This window comes from Paroedura picta, chromosome 10, assembly GCF_049243985.1.
Source record: "Paroedura picta isolate Pp20150507F chromosome 10, Ppicta_v3.0, whole genome shotgun sequence".
In the NCBI taxonomy this organism is placed as follows: Eukaryota; Metazoa; Chordata; class Lepidosauria; order Squamata; family Gekkonidae; genus Paroedura; species Paroedura picta.
In genome coordinates this window covers 86,288,659-86,315,453 of record NC_135378.1, presented here as the reverse complement: position 1 = coordinate 86,315,453, position 26,795 = coordinate 86,288,659, and the positions used below count along the sequence as shown (strand labels likewise).

General features: G+C 56.3%; 2 protein-coding genes across 4 annotated transcripts in view; both read left to right on the top strand.

Annotated features, from left to right (window-relative positions):
- The first annotated feature begins 40 nt into the window (after positions 1-40).
- LOC143819528 (RING finger protein 145-like) lies at positions 41-12,643 on the top strand. The gene is made up of 10 exons (XM_077301256.1): positions 41-568; positions 832-940; positions 1,782-1,873; positions 2,380-2,615; positions 4,377-4,552; positions 5,895-6,035; positions 7,837-8,019; positions 8,999-9,146; positions 10,303-10,659; positions 11,311-12,643. The coding sequence occupies exons 1-10, from the start codon at positions 415-417 to the stop codon at positions 12,028-12,030; spliced, it is 2,316 nt and encodes a 771-aa protein (XP_077157371.1). The 5' UTR covers positions 41-414; the 3' UTR covers positions 12,031-12,643.
- Positions 12,644-18,993: 6,350 nt separating this feature from the next.
- Positions 18,994-26,795, top strand: part of LOC143819529 (transcription factor COE1-like) — an 85,311-nt gene continuing 77,509 nt past the window's right edge. For all 3 annotated transcript variants that reach the window (XM_077301260.1, XM_077301258.1, XM_077301257.1), the window contains exons 1-2: positions 18,994-19,377; positions 19,858-19,979. In XM_077301260.1, the coding sequence (XP_077157375.1) occupies positions 19,009-19,377; positions 19,858-19,979 (491 nt within the window). In that variant the 5' untranslated portion in view covers positions 18,994-19,008. The remainder of the gene's footprint in view (positions 19,378-19,857; positions 19,980-26,795) is intronic.

Genomic DNA, 26,795 nt, shown 5'->3' with positions numbered 1-26,795 from the left:
AGACCAAGATGGCCGCCGCGCCTTCGCGGCGCCCTTGCCTGGGGGGGCTTACCCTGCCTGCAGGGGCGGGGCTGAAGAGAAAGTGAAAGTGCGGCGCTAGACAAGGTGGGGGCGGGAGGGGGGAGCGGGAAGAGGTGGGGGAGGCGACCCTCTCTCCCTCCCTCCCTCCCTGTACAGGTGAGGAGGCCAGGGCTCACCTGGCTGCCAGGTGAGCGTGCCAGGGAGGAAAGCAAAGACCCCCGGCGTCAGTCCCTCCCCTCCCCCCGTTAGAGAGGCTGTTTCCCTCCCCGGGAGCAGAATTGGTAGCCCCCAGGGCCCCCTAGGTGCAAAGCGCGCCTCCCCCGCCCCCTTGGGGGCTGCCCCTGATCCCCGCGGGGAGGGGGCCTTGGGGGGAGGGGAGAGGGGCGGCCCGCCATGCCCGGCCTGGAGCGGGTGGCCAACGTGGCGCTGCGGGTGCCCGGCGTCGTCCTGCTCGACCTGCTCTACCGCTGCGACGCCCAAGCCTTCGCCGACCTGCTGCCGCCCCGCGCCCTGCCCGCCCAGCACCTGCGCGCCCTCTACTACGCAGGTGAGCCCCCCACGGAGGGAAGGAGGGAGGGAGGGAGAGAGGGGTGGGGGTGGGGGTGGGGGCGGCCCCGGCCCCAGGTCTGCCCCCTGCAGGAAAGGGAGGGCCACCCCTGGCATGCCCTCCCCACCCTGCACCCCCAAGCCTCCCGGAATGCCTCCAGGAATCTGGCAGCGGAGTAACCTCCTGGAGGCTTAAAGAAAAAAAAAACCTAAGCCAACCCTTCAAAGCGCTGCCCTTGGGTTCCCTGCCTCCTCCTCTCTCAGGCCACCTGGCGTGCGTGGTGCTCCTCCTTCTCCCCGTCCGGTCCCTCGTGAAGTTGTACCTGTACATCCTGACGATGCTCCTGCTGTACGTGGGCCATCAGACGGCCAGGTGAGGACTGCCATGCAGTAGTACGTGTGTAAAGTGTTGTCAAGGAACAACCGGTTTGTGGGGAACCCAGCAAGGGGCTTTTGAGGGGGCTGGCCATGGCCTTCCTCTGCAGAGCCCTCCCTGGTGGTCTCCCATCGCCGGACTTAGCCTCCGAGATCAGAGGAGTTGGGGACATCCTAGGAAGATGTTGAATGAACACATTAAAAGTGGCATTTGTTTCCTTGTCCTTGCAAGAACCTAAAGGGTTCTGACAGTCAGAGCGGTCCCTCAGTGGAACAGGCTTCCTCAGGAAGTGGTGGGTTCTTCAGCCTTGGAGATTTTTAAACAGAGGCTGGAGAGCCGTCCGATGGAGAGGCTGATTCTGGGAAGGTTCATAGAGTCATAGAATAGAATTATAGAATCATAGAGTTGGAAGGGGCCACACAGGCCATCTAGTCCAACCCCCTGCTCAATGCAGGATCAGCCCAAAGCATCCTAAAGCATCCAAGAAAAGTGTGTATCCAGCCTTTGCTTGAATACTGCCAGTGAAGATTTCAAGGGGTGGCAGGTGACAGTGGACGAGCGAGAGGGTTGTGAGTGTCCTGCATAGTGCAGGGGGTTGGACTAGATGACCCAGGAGGTCCCTTCCTACTCTATGATTCTAGGATTTTATGGTTGACTAAGCTGAAGCAATTGCACATGCATGGAGGACGCTAGTAACTGGCTGCTCAGAAGCTGGAGAGTGGGCGGTTCTTCTCGGGAGAAGGGCTTGTGGCTGGAGCTCTGGCCTCGGACAGGGGAGACACACACACACCCTTGCCTGTTGGCTGGTTTCCCGAAGCTGGATGGGTTCTCATTGCAGGGACTACGTCCGGCAGGAGGTGGACCATGACTTCCAAGGGATGGTGCACAACGACCCCCTGGCGCTCAGTCGCTTTGCCACCGTGCTCACAGGTGAGAGGGGGCTGCTGGGTGGGACGGGACTCCTTTCCTCTGGGCAGTTAGCAACCCTGGTTCCTGTCCACCATTTCCCAATCTCAATCCTATTCATCGCTTGCCCTGCTGCCCTGATCGTTGGTTCCCTTCAAAGCTGCTGAGTCGATTCTTTCCTTGCAGACCCACAGTCAGAGTAGAGGGCAGCTGGCTTGGGGGGCAGAAGATCTAAAATAGTTTTGTTAGGAAGAGAAACAACTATGCATAGAATAGGAGGAGAGGCCTAACCGTCTAACTGTTCTGTTCGTCCTCATTCAGCAAGCAGGGAGGAAGAGTGCTCCAAGGAGCAGGAGCTCTCCAAGTGAGCCAATCAGGACAGAGGGGGAGATGAGTTGAAAAATACCTGGGGGGTTCTGATCTAACTGTGCATCTCCTCCAAGGCCCCCCGCAGGAGACTCTTGAGCCACGCACACGACAGAGCTTGCGACATAGTCCAACACGACTGGCTGCCTCTGCTTCCTCCCCAGGACAGGTCATCGTGGCCACCCTCTGCGCCCTCCTGCAGAAGACCAGGCGGGTGTGGCTCTTCTCCGCTCCGCTCCTCCCCCTGGTGGCACGGCTGTGCTGCTTCCCGCTACAGGCGCTGGCCGTGGTCAACACCTTCGCTGTGGTGCTCACAGCCCTGGGGGCGCTCTACGTCGTGGCCTCCTCCTTCTCGGTGTTCTTCTCCCTGGCCGTGGCAGCCTGCAGGGAGGTCGGTCAGGTGAGAACCACGGGCAGGCGGGAGGTTTACATGTTACAGGAGCCGCCCCTTCCCCCCCACCTGCGCTCTGAGCTGTGGCCCATGCCGTGCAGTGCAGGTTAGGGTCCGGCAATGCACCTTGAGAGAAAAAAATCCCAGCCTGAAGAGGAAGAAGAGGTAGCTTTTATACCCCGCTTTAGTCACCGCTGGGCTGTGGCGAGACCTCGAGTGAGAAATAAGTGTTAATGTGGTCCTAGAATCATGGAGTCGGAAGGAGGGCCCAGAGGACGTCTAATCGAACCACCTGCCTCTTCTGGCAGGTCAGCCTCAACCGTCATCACTACCACTAAACATTATCAAGCTGAAGCTGAGTGCAGCCAACTCACTCCCCACCTGATTGGTCCTGGGGGTGTGCTGCCAACAGAGAGAGATCCCTCTGCCAGTGAGGGACAATCCATTCAAATTACACTCTGCCCATTAGGGCCCAGCAGTGCAAATTGCACTCTCTCAGTGAAGGCCAATCAGTTCAAATTGCATGCAGCCAACTCAGTCTCTACCTGATTGGCCTTCCCTGAGAGTCTACAGCCCCTCTGAAAGGCCCTGCTTCTGGTAAGTTGCTCCATTCTCAGCTTCTTTCTGCCCTCCACCTCCCCCAGGCAAAGGCGGGAAGCCACCTGTTTCCTTTGCCTCCTGTGTTGGTTTCAGCTCTCTGCTGGAGGGAAGCACAGGTGAGCTGCCAGGGAGATAGAATCAGTATTTCAAAACCAGAATGCCAAGGGACAGACAGAATGCAGTGAATGTCTTAACTCAGTCCCGTGAGTCAAGGGTTCCTTCAGGTAGTCCAAGGGGATCAGCAGAAGGAGCAGGTTGTGTCCACAACCCAAGCCTCCCAACCTTCTAATAACTTAAAGGCAGCCCTCCTGTCCCCTCTCACCCTCCTCTTCTCCAAGCTGAACATTCCCACTCCCTCCACCTTCTCTTGTAGGGCTTGATCCCCAGGCCTGGATCATCCCCGTCTCTCTCCTCTGCCCCCTCTCCATTTTGTCCGTGTGCTTTTTGAAGGGAGGCCTCCAGAACTGCACCCAGGACTGGCCAGTGTGGGATGCAGCATAGGGATTAGGGCCTCTTGCGATTTCAATGTGCTGCCTCCGTTGACCCAGCCCAAAACTGCCTTTGCCTTCTTGACCGCCGCATCCCTCTGTCTGCTCAGATCTGGGCTGGATCAACAGAGGGGGTGGACGCAGGGGGCTGGACTAGATGGCCTTGAGCAGCCGGTTGGACTAGACAGCCTGCGTGGCCCCTTCCAACTCTATGGTTCTATGTTAGTTTTAGTCTCTTTGTGCTGTTTTAACTGTTTTATTGATTCTTTTATCTTACTGTTGTGAACCGTCCTCAGCTTGTTTGCCAAGAAGCTGAATGAACAATAGAGATTCAGGCAGAGCAGGCAGCTAGTTTAGCTCTTGTTCTAACAGTTACGAATTCATGTGTTTATTTTGAATTGCAGTCTTGTGTACGTTTTAGTCTGCCCTGAGTCTTAGGGTGGAAAATAAATGTAGCTATAATAATAATGTCAATAATAAGCCTAAGGAGGAAACCTCCTTTGGATCCGCTTTGCCCACCCCGCCCTGCTTATCCACCTCCCTGAGGTTCTGAGGAGGACCGGAGGAGAGCTGGGTGTTCAGGCCCTTGCAAGGTAGGGGGTGTTCTGGAGAGGCACACGGTGGTCACCAAGCATGCACCGAAGGCCTTGCTGGGATCTCTCTTTGCCTCTCTCGTCTCCAGGCACTGGAGGTCTACCAGCTCGTGGCTCTGGGCACGTCCCTCTGGAGACGGCTGGCCATCCCCGTGCTGTTCCTGGTCTTCTGGCTGGTGCTGTTCACCCTCAAGATCTACGCTTTCTGGGTCTCCTCGGGGCCCCTCCTCTCCCAGCAAGGGCTCCTGTTCGTCTTCCTCAGCAGGTAAGCAGGCAGCCGGCAAGGTGGAGACAGGCAGGACGGGAAGCTGAACGCCCATTTCCTGTTGCGTCACGCGCTCTTCATTCCCCCTTCCCCCCTTTGTGTTGGCTTGATGGTTGGCTTCTTGTCTGGGGCCCCTCATGGTGATGAGCAGGGGGGCTAGACCCAGGCGTGGCTCAAAGGGGCACGGATGGTGCCAAATACTGAGTCAGACCATCTGTCCATCCAAGTCAGTATTGACTACTCAGACTGACAGCCACTCTCCAAGGTCTCAGCAGAGAAAAGGTCTTTCACGTCACCTTCTGCCTGATCCTTGGCTGGAGATGCTGGGGATTGAACCAGGGTCCCTTCTGCAGGCCAAGCAGAGGCTCTGCCCCTCAGCCCGACCCCACCTCATGTAAAGACGGACACATGAAGCTGCCTTATACTGAATGAGACCGGAGGACCATCACGGTCAGTCTGCTCTAACTAGCAGTGGCTCTCCAGGGTCTCAGGCCGAGGTCTCTCCCATACGCTCCTGCCTGGTTCTTTTTAATGGGAGATGCTAGTTCTGCAGGACTTGAAAGTTGGCCGTTCCGCCAGGCCCGTGGTTGAAGCCAGAGGTAACGTGCAGTTCCGCTTGCCCCTCTGTCCAGCCCCCACCACGGTGAAATGTTATACTAGATGGAGTGATTCCCCTCCCTCCCAGCCCCACAGAGGCAAGGCCACAGTCAATTTTAATATTCAGAATTTATTGTTATTTATTATGATGATTTTAAGGTATAAGAGTTTAGGGTAAACTGGAAGTAATTTTAAGTTTTAGACCGGGGTTGTTGAACTATACAATGCAATCCTCCCCCAGTTCCCAAAGATAAGAGCAGACTGCAAATCCCATCCCATGAATAAATAAATAAAACAATTCAAATCTAAATAGGGTGAACAAGGAGACCAAACGGCAAGGGAAGACCAGGGCAAAGGCGCATAAGGGATTAAAACTCCCCGGTCTGGCATATAGGCTGACTTATTGCAACCGGAAGGAAATAATTCACCCAACTCATTGAGGGAATTCGTTGTGCTGCTGGTTGACGGCAGCAGTCGGTTTCAAATAGGGAGGGAGAAGGCTCTACCAGCGGCTAGCCCTCGTGGGAGTTAAATGGAACCTCCATTTCTAGTGGCAGTGTATCTGAATTCCATATATTGGAATACCAGGTCCTGGATGGGGGCATAGCCTTCATGCCGTGCTTGTGAACGTGGCAGAGGCCTCATGCCGGCCCCTGGGTGGGAGGGGTGGGGTACCAGAGGCTGGAGCTGAGGGGGCTCGGACTCTCTTCCGGAGGGGCTCTTCATCGGGTCTCTTCCCCCGCAGTGTGGCCGAATGCTGCAGCAGCCCGTACTCCCTCATTGGACTCACCTTCACCGTCTCCTACCTGGCCCTGGGCCTGCTGAAGCTCTGCAAGTTCTACCTGGCCGGCTTTGACGCTTTCCAGAATGGCAACGTGATGCACAGGTGAGACAGCCCCGGTGAGGCACCTGGCCTTCTCGAAACCCCTTTTTCCCCTGCATTGGCAGGCTTTCGTGGGGGGCTTCCTTCCTTTCGTGGGGGGAAATAAGAGGAGCCGGGTGTTAAACCTTCCTCTGTGTCTAAAAGAGCCTGCCCTGCAAGTAAAAATGCGGAGTTCGCTGCCAGAGGTTGTACCGGAGGCCGCAGGAATATAAATTCAAAGGGAGGATTAAGTTGATCGGTGGCTACTGGACACGGTGACTGAGGGGAACCTCCACATTCAGAGGCAGTCAACCTCTCAATCCCAGAGGCAGGAGGCAACATCAGGGGAAGGCCTTGCTCTGTGCTTGCTCTCTAGAGCAGGGGTAGTCAACCTGTGTTCCTCCAGATGTCCATGGACTACAATTCCCATGAGCCCCTGCCAGCAAATGCAGTCCTTCAACTTATCCATCAGAACATCATTGGGAACCTTGTCAAAAGCTTTACTTGGATTTTAGTAAAGCTTTTGACAAGGTTCCCCATGATGTTCTGATGGATAAGTTGAAGGACTGCAATCTGGATTTTCAGATAGTCAGGTGGATAGGGAATTGGTTAGAGAACCGCACTCAAAGAGTTGTTGTCAATGGTGTTTCATCAGACTGGAGAGAGGTGAGTAGCGGGGTACCTCAGGGCTCGGGGCTCGGCCCGGTACTTTTTAACATATTTATTAATGACCTAGATGAGGGGGTGGAGGGACTACTCATCAAGTTTGCAGATGACACCAAATTGGGAGGACTGGCAAATACTCCGGAAGATAGAGACAGAGTTCAATGAGATCTGAACACAATGGAAAAATGGGCAAATGAGAACAAGATGCAATTTAATAGATAAGTGTAAAGTTCTGCATCTGGGTCAGAAAAATGAAAAGCATGCCTACTGGATGGGGGATACGCTTCTAAGTAACCCTGCGTGTGAACGAGACCTTGGGGTACTTGTGGATTGTAAACTAAACATGAGCAGGCAGTGTGATGCAGTGGTAAAAAAGGCAAATGCCATTTTGGGCTGTATCAACAGAGGCATCACATCAAAATCACAAGATGTCATAGTCCCATTGTATACGGCACTGGTCAGACCACACCTGGAGTACTGTGTGCAGTTCTGGAGGCCTCACTTCAAGAAGGACGTCGATAAAATTGAAAGGGTACAGAGGAGAGCAACGAAGATGATCTGGGGCCAAGGGACCAAGCCCTATGAAGATAGGTTGAGGGACTTGGGAATGTTCAGCATGGAGAAAAGGAGGTTGAGAGGGGACATGATAGCCCTCTTTAAGTATTTGAAAGGTTGTCACTTGGAGGAGGGCAGGATGCTGTTTCTGCTGGCTGCAGAGGAGAGGACACGCAGTAATGGGTTTGAACTTCAAGTACAACGATATAGGCTAGATATCAGGAAAAAGTTTTTCACAGTCAGAGTAGTTCAGCAGTGGAATAGGCTGCCTAAGGAGGTGGTGAGCTCCCCCTCACTGGCAGTCTTCAAGCAAAGGTTGGATACACACTTTTCTTGGATGCTTTAGGATGCTTAGGGCTAATCCTGCGTTGAGCAGGGGGTTGGACTAGATGGCCTCTATGGGCCCTTCCAACTCTATGATTCTGTGATTCTATACCACAGGTTGACTACCCCTGCTCTAGAGGACCTGGTTGGTGTGGGATGGGATGCTGGACTAGATGGACCCTCCCTGGGGGAAAGACCCTTCAGTAGGTGACCTGCCCACCTGATCCCCGTGGATCGCCAGGTTCTCTGGCTAATTTCTCTCCCTGTCATGGGCCTGCAGGGGCGTGACGGAGGGGGTGACCCTGCTGCTCCTGGCCCTCCAGACGGACCTGCTGGACCTGCAGCTCCTCCAGCGGACCTTCCTCCTCAGCATCATCCTCTTCATCGTGGTGACGTCGACCCTGCAGTCCATGATCGAGATTGCGGACCCCATTGTGCTGGGGCTGGGGGCCTCGCAGAACAGGTGACACCACCCCCTCCCGTGCACTGGAGCCGGCTCTGGGCCTGACAGGAGATGCTTTGGCAGCTGTTCGGTCGCCAGGAAGGGGTTGAAAGAGAGGGTTGGGGGGCAGCAGGGAAGCAAGGGGGGATGGGGTGGGGAAGCAAAAATTAAGGGAGTGGAAACAGCTTAGTAGGAGATAACTGTTTGCAGGCAGGCCCAGAGGATGCATTCTTGCTCTTTTCTACTTTTTCAGCTGAAGGGAAAGCCAATGGGAGGTTAAGGGGGTCAGACAAGTATCTGGGGGGACCCAGGTTCGAATCCTCAGTCGTGCCGGGTGCTTGCTGGGTGGCCCTGCATGGCCCCTTCCCACTCTAGGATTCTATGGGTCTAGTTCAGCAGTGGAAGGGGCTGCCTCAGGAGGTGGGGAGCTCCCCCATCACTGGCCGTCTTCAAGCAGCGGCTGGACAGATCCTTCTCCTGGATGCTGGAGGCTGATCCTGCACTGAGCAAAGGGTGGGACTAGATGGCCTGCATGGCCCCTTCCCACTCTAGGATTCTGGGAGTCTAGTTCAGCAGTGGAAGGGGCTGCCTAAGGAGGTGGGGAGCTCCCCCATCACTGGCAGTCTTTAAGCAGCGGCTGGACAGATCCTTCTCCTGGATGCTTGAGGCTGATCCTGCACTGAGCAGGGGGTGGGACTAGATGGCCTCTGTGGCCCCTTCCCACTTTAAGATTCTTCAGCCTAGCCTACCTCACAAGGTTCCTTGTGAAGATAAATGGAGAGCAGGAAAGCAGTGTAAGCCACTCGCAGGGGTACATATGGATTAAATAAGGGGAAGGTCTGAGCGATCCTCTTCCCGGATTTCGGGAATCCAGCCCTGGGAAAGGCCCCTCTCCGCTGGAGACTGCGCATGCTGCTGCTGAGCAGAGACCTTTGTGCCGGGCTGTCTCCTCCCGAGGCGTGTTCTGGCTCCGGCTCCGCTGACTGGCCTCTCCCCGCAGGAGCGTTTGGAAGCACTTCCGGGGCGTCAGCATGTGCCTCTTCCTCCTGTTCTTCCCGGGCTTCATGGCCTACAAGATCGCCCACTTCTTCCACATGGACTTCTGGCTCCTCATCCTCGTCTCGAGCTGCATGCTGACCTCGCTGCAGGTACCTCCCCCCCGAGTCGGTTGGCTTCACGTGTTTCCGCAGATTCTGAGAGCCAGTTTGGTGTAGTGGTTAGGAGTGCAGACTTCTAATCTGGCATGCCGGGTTCGATTCTGCGCTCCCCCACATGCAACCAGCTGGGTGACCTTGGGCTCGCCACGGCACTGATAAAACTGTTCTGACCAGGCAGTGATATCAGGGCTCTCTCAGCCTCACCCACCTCATAGGGTGTCTGTTGTGGGGAGAGGAAAGGGAAGGCGACTGTGAGCCCCCTTGAGCCTCTTTCGGGTAGGGAAAAGCGGCATATAAGAACCAACTCTTCTTCTTCTGCCCCTCCTTCGCTGTTGTACTCAGGCACATTTTCTGTGGGCCGCCTTCGGACCTACTGAGCGCCTGACTGCAAAAACACCCAAAGGAGAAAATGCTCTCATCTCTCACAGATACCTCTTCTGCACTCCTTGGCCGCAGCATAAAGCAGGGGTCCCCAACTCAGTGTCCGTGGGCACCATGGTTCCTGCCGACGCCTTTCCTAGGGCCTGCCGAGGGTGTTGGGAATGTGGGCAGAGCCAGGTCGGGCTTTGGCCCCCTGTGCAATAGGCCACCGGATCAGTTCTTATGGGCAGCCCGGAAAAGCCAGCATGGGGTTGTGCTTAAGAGCGGCGACTCTTAGCCTTGGGGCAGTCACAGCCCTGATAGTTCTCACAGCACAGTTCTCTCAGAGGTCTCTCAGCCCACCTACCTACCATGTTCAACATATTTATAGATGATTGCGATGAGGGATTAGAGGGGATACTTATTAAATTTGCAGATGATACTAAACTGGGAGGGGTAGCAAACACAACTGAAGACAGCAACAGAATACAGGACGGTCTTGAGAGGCTCGAGAACTGGGCTAAACTGTGAATAAAATGAAATTCAATAGGGACAAATGTAAAGTTCTGCATTTAGGTAGGAAAAACCAAATACACCAATATAAGAAGGGGGGACTTGTCTTGGCAGAGACCCTGGATTGACCCAGAGACCCCTGTTCAGCGCCTTCCTGGGCACATTGAGCAGAGGCCAGCGGGGGAGGCAGTTGTGGGTTTCCTGCATTACACGGGAGGCTGCACTAGATGACCCCTGGGGGTCCCTTCCAGCTCTGTGCTTCCCCCCTACCCAGGTGATGGGGACCCTCTTCATCTACGGCCTCTTCATGATGGAGCTCTTCCAGGAGGCGCCCGTGGAGAAGATGGACGAGATCGTCTACTACGTCCACGCCGTCAGCCGGGTGCTGGAGTTCCTGGTGGCCGTCTGCGTGGTGGCCTACGGCACCTGGGAGTCCGTCTTCGGGGAGTGGAGCTGGATGGGGGCCTCCGTCATCATCATCCACTCGTACTTCAACGTCTGGCTGAGGGCCCAGTCCGGCTGGCGCAGCTTCCTGCTCCGGAGGGAGGCGGCCGAGAAGATCAACTCTCTTCCGAGGGCCACCCGGGAGCAGCTGCAGGAGCACAACGACGTGTGTGCCATCTGCTTTCAGGTGAGGGCTGTCTTTTTCATGGAGGGGGGGGGGAAGTAGCTAGAGGCAGCGTGGTGTAGCAGTTATAGGGTCGGGCAAGGACCGGGGGAAGTTTCCGGATCAGTCTCAAGGGCAGCCCTCCACAGAGCTCTAGACCGGCATGGCTAACCCTCTGAAGCAGGGGTAGTCAAACTGCGGCCCTCCAGATGTCCATGGACTACAATTCCCAGGAGCCCCCTGCCAGCATTCGCTGGCATTCGCTGGCAGGGGGCTCCTGGGAATTGTAGTCCATGGACATCTGGACGGCCGCAGTTTGACTACCCCTGCTCTGAAGCTTCCTTCTCAGCAAGACCCTTCCCACCTGCTGAGTAGACCGAAGGATGCAGGGCTCTCGGTGCCTCCTGAGGTGGTTTGCCCTTGCCTTCCCTCTCCGTAGCATGCCTGAACTTCCTCGGGTCTCCCATCCAAGAACTAGGCAGGGTTGACTCTGAGTTTCCGAAATCTGGCTACCCTGCACTTACCCAAGCTTGGGCAGCTGTGTGACATCTGTAATATCAGCAGAAGCGCCCTCCTCCTCCTCCTCCTCCTCCTCCTCCCCGTTGCTTGGAAACCCCCTCCTTCTCTCTGCCCTGCTCCCTTTCCCCTTTAACCGTCTGCTTCCTTCCGGCGCAGGAGATGACGCTGGCCGTGGTCACCCGCTGCGGCCACATCTTCCACGGCGGCTGCCTCCGCAAATGGTTCTACGTCCAGGACACCTGCCCGCTGTGCCACCAGCCGGTCAAGGCCTTGGCAGGTGAGGCGAGTCAGGTGAACCACGGCGGCACGGAGGAGGCGGAGCCTCTGCCACGGGGGGAGGAGTCGCTCAGTCCTGGGGACAGAGAATCTGCGGCCTGCAGCCCCACTGAGAGCAGAGGTTCAGGAGAAGCCATAGAGACTGGCATGTCCAGCAGGACAGAAGGGCAGGGCCAGGAGTTAGCAGAAGAGCTGCAGCTGGATGACTCCGGAGAGCCACCCAAGGAAGTTCCGGACGGCGGAACCCCCCCGAGAGACCCGGAAGCGTCCAGCGGAGTGGCCGGAGACTGTCCTTATGTGCCTCTTCAGGGGGCAGACTCGCCTGTTCAGGGAAGCCCTGTGAAATCCCATTTGGGTGTCTTGGGAGGAGAGCTTCTGGGGCCAAGCATCTCCAAGGGCCGAGCTCCCCAGAGCGAGTGTGGGGGGCTCGAGATGCCAGGCCCTCCTCTGCCTCCTGCTCCTGGTTGCCCGGTAGCTGCCAAGTCTCCTGCAGAAGCAGAAGGCGAAATGGAGGTCTCTGGAGAAACCCAGCACGGAGCCACGGATGGCCTTTGGCGGCTGGGCCACACGGGGGACGGTGCGAGACCTTGCCCCTCCTGATCCTCTTCTTAGCATTCTCCTCTCCCCACACACCCCCAAAAATCCGTGCAGCTTTGGGGTGCTTCAGGTCGGCCGTCTCTTCTTGCTGCTTCTAGGAGCCCCTGTCTGTCAAGAGCAGCTTTCCCCAGAGCTAGGAATCTCTTGCTGTTAGCGTGGAGTGGCAGGCAGGGCCGGAAACAGCCTCTTTGGCCTCTGGATACCCCCCTCTCCAGCCCTTGCTGTCCCAGCTACCAGGAGACCCATTCTGTCTTTGCAAGATGCTCGAGGGCCACAGCACTGGATGTTTTGCATCGGCTGCAGTGCGCAAGTGGTCCCCAAAGCCGGCGCAGCAGCACTGTTTCGAAGGCCTGTGCCGGTCTCCAAGTCGGCAGCAGCTTCGTTCCTAAGGGGCGGCGAGGCGGGGCAAGGGGTCCACAGGGCAGGAAAGTCCACGAGGAGCCAGACGTCCTGCGGGTTGAGAACTCGGCTGCTGCAAACCAAGGCCGGGACAACTGTCTTAGCAGCGGCCCATTTTGCAGGGAGGGGGTTCGACCCTCAGGAGGGGGAGGGCGACCGAACCCCCCAACAGAGACTCTGCATCTGAGCTCAATAAATGAATCTGCGAGGGCTACCATCAGCCGGCTAATGTGCATTTTTTCCCAGACTCGCCCCATAAGAGTGCCAGAGAGAGACGGAGCTGCAGTTCAGGCACAAAGTGAGAGCTCTGTGGATAAATTGGGTGCCACTTAGGAGGTTTATCTCCCCCCTCCCCTTGGTTCAGGAAGGGTCAGGAGTCCCACAGCGGGGTTTCCCATCAGTATTTATTATTTTTATTGTATTAACTGTAGGGCGCCAGTCCCAGGCCTGTCACCGGAGGACCAGGAGTAGCAAGGCCCTGGGCTTTCCTTAGTTGGTGTGCGGTTCTGTTCCACCTTCAGACATTCTTCCCCCGAGGAGATATGTGGGGAGATCTATGCTGTTTGGCCCCTCCTTTTGGCAGAAGCCATTTGGGGTTCTGCTTCACCTCCAGTGAAAGCTATTTTGGGGGTTGCACTTTTCCCTTTCAGAATTCCAGAAGACCCCTGGTCTACAGGAAAGGACAGGCTGACGGCTTGTTTAATTCTCCTCAGGCAGGCTTCATAAAAGGTGTCAGAAAGGGGTTTTCAAAGGTGGTGGTTGTTGTTGTTGTTAATTTCTTACAGGCCCCTCTCAGCAAGCCAGGTTGTGGTGGGTTACAGCATGAAACCCCCACAACAATAACCCCCATTTAAAAAAATACAAAAAACCACCAGGCAGAAAACTGCTTTTTCTCTACCCGAAGGAGTCTCAAAGCGGCTTACAATCGCCTTCCCCTCCCCACAACAGATACCCTGTGAGGGAGGGGAGGCTGAGAGGGCTCTGAGAGAGCTGGGACGGGCTCAGGGGTACCCAGCTGGCTGCAAATGGTTGAGGACTGGGAAAGAAACATGCTTTTTGTTTACAACTCCAGATTTGATTTGACTTCTCCTTTTCCATCATGTTAGACTCGCTTCTCTCTTCGTAGCAGACTTGTCACTGCCACTGTTTACTTTTAATGTGGCTCCCCTTTTAAAATCTGTTTTTTAGGCTTGCTCAGGGGAGCAACCAGAATGTTCCCTGGAACTGGCCAGCCCAGCTAGCCTGACCTCTTCAGATCTTGGAAGTTAAGTGAGCGTGGAGTCATGGTTAAAAGTGGCAGCTTCTAATTGGGCAAGCTGGGTTTGATTCCCTGCTCCTCCGCTTGCAACCATCTGGGTGACCTTGGGATAGTCACAGTCCTGATCGTGCTATTCTCACAAAGCAGTAGTCTCTGGGCTCTCTCAGCCTCACCCACCTCACAGGGTGTCTGTTGTGGGGAGAGGAAAGGGAAGGCGACTGGAAGCCGCTTTGAGCCTCCTTCGGGTAGAGAAAAGCGGCATATAAGAACCAACTCTTCTTCTTCTTCAGTAATCTCAGGGCTCTCTCAGCCTTACCCGCCTCACAGGGTGTCTGTTGTGGGGAGAGGAAAGGGAAGGCGATCAGAAGCTGCTGCATTGAAAGGCGGGATATAAAAATCAGCTCTTCTAAGCGGGGTCAGCCCTGGAGACCACCGAGGAAGGCCGAGGCCCAGAAGCAGACAATGGCCAAGCACCTCCGGATGGATCTCTCTTGCCTTGAAGGCTTCATGAAGGGGTTGACGGCAGGCTGGCCACGCAGCCCAAGTAGCCCAATTCCTGAGGCAATTTAGGAAACTCGTCATCTAATCACAGACCTCTAGGTGGCGACATGTACCTACACAAAAACGCCTGCGGAGAGGGGAAAACTCCTCCACAGCCTTGACGTGTGAGATTTGAACCCAGCAGCACTGAGAGGCCAATACGAGTTTTGGGATACGCTCATACCCCCCAAATCTTCTTGGTTTCAAAAAGGACTCTGGCCAACACCTCTACTGCGGACAAACCCGTCTCCTGTCTGAAACAACCTTAAATGGCTTCTTGCTTTCCTCCCTTTGGTGAAAGGGTCTGTGCCTGAATTCGTTTTTGGCTTTTCTCTGATAACATTTGTTGACCTAAATGTTGGACAGGTCAAGAAGGGTCACAGCAGGAAAGAGTCCAGGTACTAACAGCATCTGTAGCAGGGAAAGGAGGTTTCTGCAGCCATTGCTCACTTCTTCAGATACGCCAAGCGTGGGAGTCCGTCCACCTGCCTTCTATCAGGGTCCCTGGCCAGTCCGGCCTGGAGGACATTTGCCTCCCAACCCCAAAGTGGCAGCCGGCATTTCCTTGGGCCACAAGAGCCAAGCACCAACACGGTCCCTTCTGCCCAGCTATTCACAATCTGCCTAAGTTCACAGAATCCAACAGGTGAAGACCCGTCAGCCGTAATACTAGCAAATGAAATTATTTTCAAGCTGGCAATGGCAAATAACAGTTTATTCCACTATCAACAATTCCTCAAACTTCCAAAACATCAAAATGAACTCCCGGGTATTTTTTTCGTTTTCGGTATCTTCGTCAGTGATGCAAGATACTCTTTAATCTTTAATAATAGGTCCTCTTTAGATGAATTCCTATCATATCAGAATGGTATGACCTTAATCCTATGATAATATGTATGTACTTTGATCTCCAAATATTTCTATGCTAATATTCGTAGAGAGAGGTCTACGAATATTAGCATCGCCAGGTATAAATGCTCTTTAGTAGTTCAGAGAATCAGCATTTTTGTCATATGGCTATATAGCCTCTGCTTGAAAACTTATACACCGAAGGAAACTGTGCAGGCTCAATAAACAGTTCGATGAGTGTTTAACAGGAGTGTGGCAGTTTCCAGCAGAATAGCAAGTCCCGGTGAATTACTTTATCACTGTGCTTTATCTGTATACTTTATCTGTATATTTTATCAGTGTGCAATGGACAAAATGCAATACACAATGCCCTGTGTTCTCAGTTTGGAAGGGTGTGAGCAATGGCCACTGTACATTCCTGGTGATGGAGAGAACACAGAGCATTTGCCATTGCATCCCATTTTGGCCACTGATGGTTACATTGTACACTGATGAAGCTTACTGAAACATGGGTAATTCACCAGGTTTGTTGATATGCTGGAAACTGGCACACTCCTGTTAGGAAGTTCCCTTGAGCCTGAACAGATTCATTTGTTTACTTGCTACACTCCATGTTGGCTATGCCACACACCTGCCATGCGATAAATAACACCTCAAAAACCTTGTTCTTCTCTGTGGTGCTACTAGACAGGAATTTAACTGTGCTATTGCAGAATCAACATGGCCACCTTCTGAAACGGTAGGCAAAGTGAAAGAACCCAAGATCCTGGAGAGCAGCTGCCAGTCTGGGTAGGCAATCCTCATCTTGATGGACCGATGGCCTCATTCGGCGTAAGGGAGCTTCGTACCTTCATGTTCTTCACAGCCTCTGTACTCTCATCCAGCAACTGGGAGAACAAGCGAGCTGCAGAGAAGGGAAAGGAAAACCACCCAGTGGAAGAAGAGCTTTTGAAAAAAAGGAAAAGCCCCACTTTTTACTACCCAAAGGAGCCCGGAAGCAGTTTACAAGCACCTTTCCTTTCCTCCCCATAACAGGCACCCTGTGAGATAGGTGGGGTGGAGAGAGCTCTAAAAGAACTACTCTCCAAGAATTGCTCTAAGAGAACTATCACTAGCCCAAAGTCACCCAGGTGGCTGCATATGGAAGAGTGGAGGGGGGAACCAAACCTGGTTCTTCAGATTAGAGTCTGCCGCTCTTCACCACTGCACCAGGCTGGAAGACCCCTGGGGGGGAAAGGCCTCCAGGGCGGGGTGTGTATGTGTGTGTGTGTGGGGGGGGGTAATCTCTCTCCATGACCGGCCTTCTCTCCTGGCCACTTCCACTCTCTTGCTGGACTTTCTGTGCTTCATGCAGCAAGGCAGAGTCAAAAGCCCCGTTCTCCTGCCCCAGAGACACAAGGGCAGGCAAAGTTTGGACACAGATAGGGAAAGACACCCCATCTCCTCGGGCAATTATGGAGCTTAGAACTGCATAAAAATACGAGGCCTCCGGGGAATGGGAGAGGACAGGAAGGCCTGGAGGATCATTGTCCATGGGGTCGCGATGGGTCGGACACGACTTCGCACACAACAACAACAACAAATGAGGTGCCAAGTCTCATGTGACCCTTGGTGACCCATCAGGTTTCCAATGCAAAAAGGGAACAGGGGGTGTGCCGGGGCCTGCTTCTGGTGGTCTCCCATCCAAGCACTCGCCGAGGTTTACCCTGCCTAGTTTCTGACACCTGATGAGATCAGGCTAATACATCTTGCAGCCTTGTACTTAATCAAGCTCTTGGGTGTCTTGTCTTGTGCCGGGGGCTGGACTAGATGTTCATGGGGGACCCCTTCCAACTCCATGATTCTATGACTCGATGGTCCACCACACTTGGAGTTGCCTAATCAGAAAGGCAGCTGTTCTCCACAGTCTCAGGTCAAGGTCTTTCATACAGCGCCCGAGGAAGTGTGCATGTGTACACAAAAGCTCACACCTTGAATAAACCTTTGTTGGTCTTAAAGGTACCATTGGACTCAAATTGTGTTGTGCTACTTCAGACCAACAGGGCAACCCACAGGAGGGGCAAGGTCTCACACCTACTGCCTGGTCCTTTTTGAACTGGAGATGCTGGGGATCGAACCTGTGACCTACATGCCAAGAGGCTATTTTCCCCCTGAGCCACAGCCATTTCTCAGTTTGAGATGCTTAGGGTTTTGTATTCAATATGAATGGTGGTATCTGATTCAGGTGGGCAGACACGTTGGCATGGAACAACAGAAAGAAGTTGGCATTCATGGACACCTTTCAGGCCAGCAAAGTTTAATGCTGGGTTTTCATGCGCTTGCACCAGCTTGGTGGAGTGCTTAGGAAGTGCAGACTTCTAATCTGGCAAGCTGGGTTTGATTCTGCGCTCCCCCACATACAGCCAGCTGGGTGATAACCAAGTAGTAAGACTAGGGCTTTCTCAGCCTCACCTCCCTCACAGATGCAGGGAGAGGAAAAGGAAGGAGACTGTCAGCCACTTTGAGACTCCTTCGGGTAGAGAAAAGCGGCATAGAAGAACCAGCTCTTCTTCTTCTTCTTCCTCAGTAATCTCAGGGCTCACTCAGCCTCCCCTCCCTCACAGGGTGTCTGTTGTGGGGAGAGGAAAGGGAAGGCGACTGGAAGCCACTTTGAGACTCCTTCGGGTAGAGAAAAGCGGCATAGAAGAACCAGCTCTTCTTCTTCTTCTTCCTCAGTAATCTCAGGGCTCACTCAGCCTCCCCTCCCTCACAGGGTGTCTGTTGTGGGGAGAGGAAAGGGAAGGCGACTGGAAGCCACTTTGAGACTCCTTTGGGGAGAGAAACGCAGCATAGAAGAACCAACTCTTCTTCTTCTTCTTCAGTAATCTCAGGGCTCTCTCAGGCTCCCCTCCCTCACAGGGTGTCTGTTGTGGGGAGAGGAAAGGGAAGGTGACTGGAAGCCACTATGAGACCCCTTCAGGCAGGGAAAAGGGGCATCTAAGAACCAACTCTTCTCCTTCAGTAATCTCAGGCCGTCTCAGAAACAGTTAAGGCCCATTGGTCCCCCCCCCAGGCCTAGACCCAGATCCTCCCCCATCTCCAGCCGCCCCTTGTGGTGTCAAGGGGTCTGCTGCTGGCCCCCTTCAGCCCTCAGGCCCTCTGCTGCCCAAGCCACCCTGCGTCCCCCAGGCAAGAGGACAGAGCGTTAATGCTCCATGCCGAGGGTTCCCTTGATGACCTCTGGTTCATGGAAGCCCTGCATCAGGCCAATGGCCCACCTTTGTCATCCAGGGGCCAGAGCCCAAGGGTCCTCATGAGGTCCACCAGCAGGGCCAGAGCTCCAGAAGACCTTCTCCCACTGCCACCCCCCTCAGCACCTAGAAAGCATCGCTGCCTCAGCCCTGTTGGGCTCCCTGAGCACCCCCGCCCGGACTCTCGCGGGGGCTCCAGCGGTTCGGGGCCGCCGGAGAAGCCATGTGGGGTCAGGCCAGCTGCGATCGGTGGAGCCCCCGAGGGGGCAGAGCCAGGCCGAGGGCTCCCTCCGTCCCTTGAGGCCCCGAGCCGCCGGTGGGCCGCTGCAGAGGACAAGCGCTGCGCAATGAGGCCCGTGGGCCCGGGGGGGGGGGGAGGACCGGATGCGACGGAGGGGTGGGGGGGTCAACAGGCGCCCACTGTCCGGGGGGGGCCCTGGGGGCGGGGGGGGCCTGCAGGCGGGGGTGGGGGTGGGGATGGGGGCGGCCCCCTGAGCCGGGCCCTGGGCGACCCCCGCCCGGTGCTCCCTGCCAGCCCCCGCCCGCGCGTCCCCTGGAGTCCGCTCCTCCCCGGATGATGTCAGCCTGCCCGGCCCGGTGGCTCCAGCCTCCTCCTCCTCCTCCTGCTGCCCCTCCTGCTGCTGCTGCTGCTGGTCCTCCGCCCTCCCTGGGGAGGCGGCGGCGGCGGCGGCGGCGGCGGGCGGCATGGCCCGGCTCGGCCCGGCCGGAGAGGGAGAGGGAGGAGGCGGCGGCGGCGGCGGCGGTGGTGGCGTCCCGCTCCCCCCGCGCCTGGGGGCTCCCGCCGGGCCCGCGCCCCACTGGCTGGCCGTGCTGATGGTGCTCCTGCCCGACGCCGACCCTGCGCGCAGGAGGAGGCGGCGGCGGAGGAGGAGGAGGGGCAGGCGGGGGGGGCGCGCCGCGGGGGGAGGGGGAGGGGGAGGGGGAGGGGGCGCCGCGGGCTCGCCCTCGCCCCCCTCGCCGCCCTCGCCCCCGTCGCCCTCGCCCTCGCCGCCCGCCGACCCCCGCCGCAGGCTCCTGCTGCTCCTCCTGCCCGCCGCCCCCACGGCCCCCCCGGTGAGCGCCCCCGCCCCCCCCCACCCCCACCGCCCGCCCCCTCTGGGCTCACCTCGCCTGGCCCCGACCTCGCCAGCCCCGCTCGCCGCCACCGCCGCCGCTCCTCCTCCTCCTCCTCCTCCCCCCTCCCTCTCCCTCCCTCCCTCCCTCCCCCCGCCCCTCCCCTCCCCTCCCCCCGCCCCTCCCTGCCCGCCCCGCCGCTCGCAACGCAGCCGTCCCGCCCCGCAGACGCCGCCTCCCCGCCTGCCTCCCTCCCGCGACACGGCCGGGCTGCCCGGGAGCGGCGCAGGGGCAGGTGGCGGCCGAGAGGCGCGGGTGGTGGCGGCGGCACGGAGCTGCCCGCGGCGCTGCCCTCGCCCAGCAAGGGGGACCCCCTCCTGCACCCCCCCACCCCCACCCGCCCCCCAACGCAACTTTCTGGCCAAGCCCCCGCCCGCCCGCCCGCGCCTTCCAACGGCCGTGTTGATGTTCTCCCTCCAGGAGGGTCTCCCCCGAGGAGGGCTGACCATGAAGGAAGAGCCCCTCAGCGGCGGAGGGCTGTCGGCCGTCCGGTCCTGGATGCAAAGTTCGGGGATCTTGGATGCCAACACGGCGGCACAGAGGTAGGCACCAGGAGCAGACCCCCCCGCCCGCCCGCCCGCCCGCCCGCCCTGCCGAGGGGGAAAGCCCTTCCTCCCGGCTTTGCAAATGGGCCGAGCCCTCCGTGCCATCCGTCTGGATTCGAACCCGGAGCCCGGGGACGGCAGAGTGGCCAAGCTGCCTTTAGAACTTGTGCAGATTCTTCTTGTGGTGTCGGTTGTGGTTGCGGTGGCTGTTTGGGCGGTGGAGCCCAAAAGAAACTGGGGTTTGCCTGGCAGTGACAGGAGCGTGCAGGCACAACCCGCCCTGGTGCGCACCGAGGTGCCCATGCCCGGGGCCGGTGCTGTGCTCGATCGCGGCTTCTCCGGCGGCGGGGGGGGGGGGGGGCTCCTGAAATCCACGCTTGCTTTCTGGCTGGAGCCGGGAAGTGGCTGGGAGAGAAGGATGCCGGAGACCCGCGGAGGGGAAATTCCTTCCCGGCCTTTTTCTCACCCACACCCCCCCCCCCCAGCCACCCACTCCCCGCCTTGGGCTTGTCCGACTTTCCGAGTCCCCCGCCTGTTTGCAGAGTTCTGAGTGGCCCCCTTCTCTTTTGAAGCGCCAACTTTGCGGCACTCTCTTCCTTTCCGCCCACTGCCCAAACTCCTCTCCTCTCCTCTCCCGTTTGTCTCTTGCGATTCTGTCCGCCGGTCGATAACCTGCCGTGGATGAATCATTGTCTCCCCAGCCTTGGCAGGGCAGTATGTGTGTGGGGGGGGGGGGCTGAGCTCTTTGGGATTTAAATTGATTCTCTATCGATCTCAAATGTTCCCTGACCTCTGACATCCGATCCCGCTTGACATTTCCTTTGAGGTTGGTTAAACAAAGGAAATCGGGATTAAGCGGGCGAAGCCGCCCCAGGCGAGGGGCTCTGGGGGCCCGCCTGCCCCCCAGCACTCTGTGCGCCCGAGGGCCACGATCCGGGCCCCACACCCCCTGCCGTAGGGCTAAACAGAGCTGACCACCAGCCTTGGGCCATGGCAAGTGTGGGGCAAATGGGGTCTCTCTGCTGACCTTGGTGGGGGGTCTTTCTCTGGGTGCTCCAACCCAACCGTATTGCTGCCCTCTTCCTGCTTCTGGGTCGCCCGGGGAGTCCTCAGGGGCCTCCGACCAGGATCCGCACCTCTTCTAGCGAACCTCAGAAGATAATGCGATGTGGCACCCTCTGAATTGGGAGGGAAGGCAGCACCATGCAGCCAGGTTGCATTGGATCTTGCGAGGCCAGAATTTGGACCGGTCAGGAAGGCTTGGCCCGCTCCTGGACTGACCGTAAGTCGGTGGAGCTTTGTCGTCACTGTGGTACCTACCGGCTGAATTCAGCCTCGGCCACCTTCCAGAGACCCCTTGCCCGTCAGACCAGAGGCCGGAGAAATCTGGTGGGGTTTGCGAGCTCCATTCCAGCATAAAAAGGGCAAGATCCGCCCGTCCTGACTGAGCCCGGCTGGAATGAGCAGGGACCTGCACTGTGGTGGGGCTTCCCGCCCCTGCAAAGCCTTCCGGGTGGGTCCTGCTGACAACACAGTCCAGCCCCGATCGTCCTTGAAGGGCCACCGCCAGAAGGGCCTCAGTGGGCAGCCGAGGGCAGGGGTTTGAATGCCCGGCACCTGCGATTCAGGCTCGGGGGCGGTCCGGCTCCCCAGGCACAGCCTCCGGCCACCGCAGGCAAGGAGCACCAGGACTCCGCAGTCCGCAGATGTGCCCTGGAAGGGAGAGTGTGCACAATCGGAAGTCTTGGCAGCGCCCAGATCAAATCAGAAGGGCATCGATTCCCCCTCCCCCCCCTCCAGTGACCCGGCAAGAGGCTTTGAAATCGATGGAACTGGGACCGAACTTGGGAGCCCTTCCGTCGCCTTCACTCCTGGCCGGTGACATGACTGGACGCTCCTCTGGACTGACCCAACCGTCGGAGAGGACCAGGCTGTCCGGGAAGGGTGGTGGCAGAGACGAGCAGGATCCATTGGGTCCGGGAGGCTCTTGCAATTACATTTATTTTCCCCTCTTGTTGTCATTTGAGGCATCCAGGCGCTACTCCGTCCTGAAGAATCTGTTCTAGTTTATTGGGCTTTTTCGTGACTGCCGCAGCTTTAAAAACAGAAACGCCGAACCCAGAGTGAGACAATCCTTGGGGAAGGGTCCCATAAATTATACGAAGGGTTTTTTTTAAACCTTTCTTGAACGCTAGCTTCCCCTAACCCCAGCCTCTCCCGGTCAGTGAATATTCAGCTCTTGGGTCTCATTGCCTCCTCTGTTTTCTCTTGGCCTTATATGTTTTCTCAGGAGGAAACCCTATGTAATTCAGGGATGCAAGCCTGCGGAGCGTTACCATGCATCTCCTCCCCTCCTTTCCTCTACATTCCTCTCTGCCGAGGTTTCTCAACCGGCTGGTCAACCTACTCTGTCTGTCCTTCCACCCATCTTTCTTCAACGACATTCATTCCCGGCTTGGTTCATCTCTCCCTGAGATTTCAACCCCCTCCTCTTCCTGTCCTGTTCTGTCCTAAGAGTGCGAAACGCGCTAAGCGGGAGCAGCGTTTTCCCGATCGTAGACGTTTTAGAATGGATGCAAAGAGTTGTAGCTTCTGTGGCCATGTCTTGTGGGCAGAGGTCGGCCGCCTAGGCAGAAAAAGGTCTAGGGACAGGTGTTTGTCTCCGAGGGAGGCAGAAAAGGGTTAACGCAGGGGTAGTCAAACTGCGGCCCTCCAGATGTCCATGGACTACAATTCCCATGAGCCCCTGCCAGCATTCGCTGGCAGGGGCTCATGGGGATTGTAGTCCATAGACTTCTGGAGGGCCGCAGTTTGACTACCCCTGGTGGGGTTCCTCTCCTCGGAAGCCTCCCTCTTGCCTCAAAGTGATCTGGCCACAGCACTGCGGCCTGCGTTTTCAAATCGCTTTTTGAACCATCCCGGGACTGTTAAGCCTCTTTCGGGATTCGACTCTGCAGGGTGGTCGTGGGAAACGCAGTAGCCGACTTGGCAATCTGGGGGAAGGAGCCGGGAGAATCGCTCCCTACTCGGACATGGTCCGGGGCAACGTTTCCTTTGTTCTCAGCCCCCTAATTCCGCTCCCAAATATGCAAAGACAGGAGATTGGTCCCTGAGCCGATTGTGCCCCAGTTCTAAACTGGTCCGCACAAGCCGTCCCCATTCGTCTCCACAGCTCTGGCTGCAGAGAAGTGCATCGAGCGGCAAGGTGTGTGAAGCTGCAGTGTTTGCTTGACTGGGGAGCCGTTTGAAGCCCGGAAGGACCGGGGTGCGTTTGTGCAGTTGTGGGTCTGGTTGTCGGCCCTGCGCCCTGCAAAGACACGCCGTTCAGTCGCTTTAGACCGGGGTTTGGGCTGATGTGTAAAACTGTGGTTTGCGGCTCGTGGCAAGTGACGCGGAGGTTCGCTGGGGGTCCAGAATCACTGGGCTGGAAAACAAAATCGCTAGTACAGAGCTGTTGTGTGAAGGCGTGCGGAGTTTCAAGCTCTGGCTTAGGTTTGACTTTTGGAATGTGTGCTGCGGATGACCCTCGGCAGTGTAAAATACAAGGGAGAGCAAGCAAGCTGCGTGTAACTTCAGAAGAGAACATGAATGCATTCAGCCGCATGCCTAAGAGAAAGGGGAAATCCTTTCTCCTTGCGTACTTGATGAATAAGTAGAAGACCGGGGGGGGGGGGATTGTACCCTTCTTTTCACTGCTCAAAGGTGTCCCAATACCTTCCTCCCCCCACAACAGACACCCTGTGAGGTAGGTGGGGCTGAGAGAGCTCTGAGAGAACTGCTCTAAGAGGACTGTGACCAGCCCGAGGTGGTTGCACGTCGAGGAGCAGGGAATCAGTGCCTGCACATTTTCTTTCCAGACGCTCCTTAGCCTCGGGCTCCCCTTGTTCCATCCCACCCACAGCAGATCTCTAATGCAAATTGGGCTGATGCTCTCAGATCCGGTTTGAGTTGGGGAAGAAGTTCCCTTGCAGCTGTGGGGTCAGGGGGAGCTTCCTGGGCCCCTGAAGTCCTCCAAGGCCCACGTTGAAGCCCTGTACGTGGGCCACCGGGGATTTCGTCTAAAAAACTGGGTGGATTTTTCAGGGGGGTGTGGGGGCTTGTGTTTGGATTATGGAATTGCCTTTTTTTATCAGGCTGCTCTTCCAAATGCTTCAGCCAGGGCAGAAGGCAGCGACGGGTGGCCTTGGGATTCCTTTCCAGCTATTCTGTTTATGACTGCAAATGGTCAGGGGTAGTGAAACTGCGGCCCTCCAGATGTCCATGGACTACAATTCCCAGGAGCCCCCTGCCAGCGAATGCTGGCAGGGGGCTCCTGGGAATTGTAGTTCATGGACATCTGGAGGGCCGCAGTTTCACTACCCCTGGATCCTGCGTACAAGCAGCCCCTCCTCCCCACGTTCGGCCCTCTATGTTCAAAGCCAGCCGGGATGCTTTGCTGTGGCTCTCCCCTTTTGCATCCATGCAGAGCCTTTCTGGTCATGGCTCCTGGAGGAGATCTTTCTGGCCCTGATGCTGGGTGCCTTAGACACCAGCTGAAAAGTCATCTTGTTTTGCCGGGCTTTTACGCATTGATGGCGCGGAGAGCAAGCATAGTGCAGTGGTTAAGGGTATCGGACTAGTCTATGGGAGACGTGGGTTCGAAGTCTGCTAGGTGATCTTGAGCCAGTCACACTCTCCTTGCATGGCCTACTCCACAGGGTTGTTGTGAGGATAAAATGGAGGAGAGGAGAACGATATAAGCCGCTTTGAGTCCGCATGGGAGAGAAAGAGGCGGGGGTCTGGTCTAATGAATTAAACAATGAAATAATATACAGATTGGCTCATCCTGTTTTAAAATCGAACGCAGCTGTTCTTTTAGCTTTGCTGAAATTTGGGTTTTACTGGTGGCATGCAGACCTTTGGATGAAATGTTTTGCAGAGATCTCAAGCATTTTAGGAGCATATTCCACTTGGGCAGCTACTCTAGCACTGCCCAGCACAGAGCAAAGCAGCACAACGGAGGGTGACTGGGTGACTGCTTGGGAGGGCCAGCGTGGTGTCGGGGTCATGCATGGCGGCTTGTAATCTTGGAGAGCCAGGTTTGATTCTCTGCTCCTCCACATGCAGCCAGAGGGGTGACCTCGGGCTAGTCACAGTTCTGTTAGAGCTGTTATCCCAGAGCAGTTCTGTCAGAGCTCTCTCAGTCCCCCCTCCCTCACAAGGTGCCTGTTGTGGGGAGAGGAAGGTGAGTTTATGTCGGAGACTCCTTCAGGTAGTAAAAACCAGGGTATAAAAACGAACTCTTGGGAAAGAAACCACGTTTAGGTGCACAACCTCTGTAGGACAGCCCTCTGGCAGCTGTATAGCTTTGTTACCTCTTCCGGGATCAGGAAAGAAAAGCGAGAGACTCCCCAGCAGCAGCAGGAGCGTGGGGCAGGGAAAGCAAAATGCCACAAGCAAGCAGGGCTCGGTGTAGCAACTGTTTTCCGGAGGAACGTGAGGAAAATAGGGATGGCCAGATTTTTAAAAATATATTAGACATCACAAATGCAGCCAGATTTAGTCAGATTTAGTTAGAATCATAGAATCATAGAATCACAGAATCCTAGAGTTGGAAGGGGCCACACAGGCCATCTAGTCCAACCCCCTGCTCTACGCAGGATCAGCCCAGAGCATCCTAAAGCAGTTGTCTAGCAGGGTTCAATGGCTATAACTGTGGGGAAGGCTACAGATCCTAATGTGTTGACCCAGTTCTGGGAGAAAGGGAGGAGGGTGCTCTTGAAGCATCAGAACATGAGTCCACCAAGAAGGAGGAGGCAAGCTGGGGATTTTATATCCCACTTTCCACCCCCCAAGGAGCCCCAAAGCGGCTTACAAACACCTTTGCCTTCCTCCGCCCGCAACAGACACCCTCTGAGGCAGGTAGGACTGAGAGATCTCTAAAAGAACTGCTCTGCTAGAGCAGCTCTATGAGAACCATGACTAGCACAAGGACCCCCAGCTGGATGCATGTGGAGGGGTAGGGAATCAGACCTGGTTCTCCAGATTACAGTCGGCCCGTTTTTAACCTCTAGCCCATGCTGACTCTCCGCCTAGGTCAGCATGGTATATATTTATTTAGCTTTTAATATTTTTATACTGTCCTTCTATATGGTTAAGAGCAGAAGCTTCTCATCTGGCAAGCTGGGTTTGATTCCTCATGCTCCACACAAAGCCATTTGTGTGACCCTGGGCTCATCACAGTCCTGATAGTGCTGTTCTCACAGAGTCGTCTTGTCAGAGCTCCCTCAACCCCGCCGACTTCACAGGGTGCCTGTTGTGGGGAGAGAACAGGATGGTGATTGTAAGACGCTTTGAGACTCCTTTGGGCAGTAAAAAGCAGGGTATAAAACACAACACTTCTTAGCTCTTCTCCTGGCAGGGGCTCTCCAGGGGCTCTCCCCTCCTGCCTGGTCCTTTTCACTGGAGATGCCGTGGCCTGAACCTGGGATTTTCTGCATGCCAAGCAGAGGCTCTGCCCCTGAGCCACGGCCTTAATAGAGCTAGCCACACTGTTGTTATTTGATCCCCCTGGGCTCCCTGTGGTCGGTTGCATTATGAGGGGATGCATAGTCTCCCCCCACCCTGCAGTGTGGAAAGGTGGGAAGAGCGCCCAGAGCTGACCATGACAAGGGACATTTCCTGTGTATCCTGACTAATTGAGAGAGTGGAGAATGGGCCTGTACTCCACAGGCAGTGGCAGTGTCCCCAGGACCAGCTCAGACTGTCCAGCCTACGGGGGATCGCTGGGGAATCCTATGATGGGGCTTGCATGGTGCCAGCTAACTCAAGCAA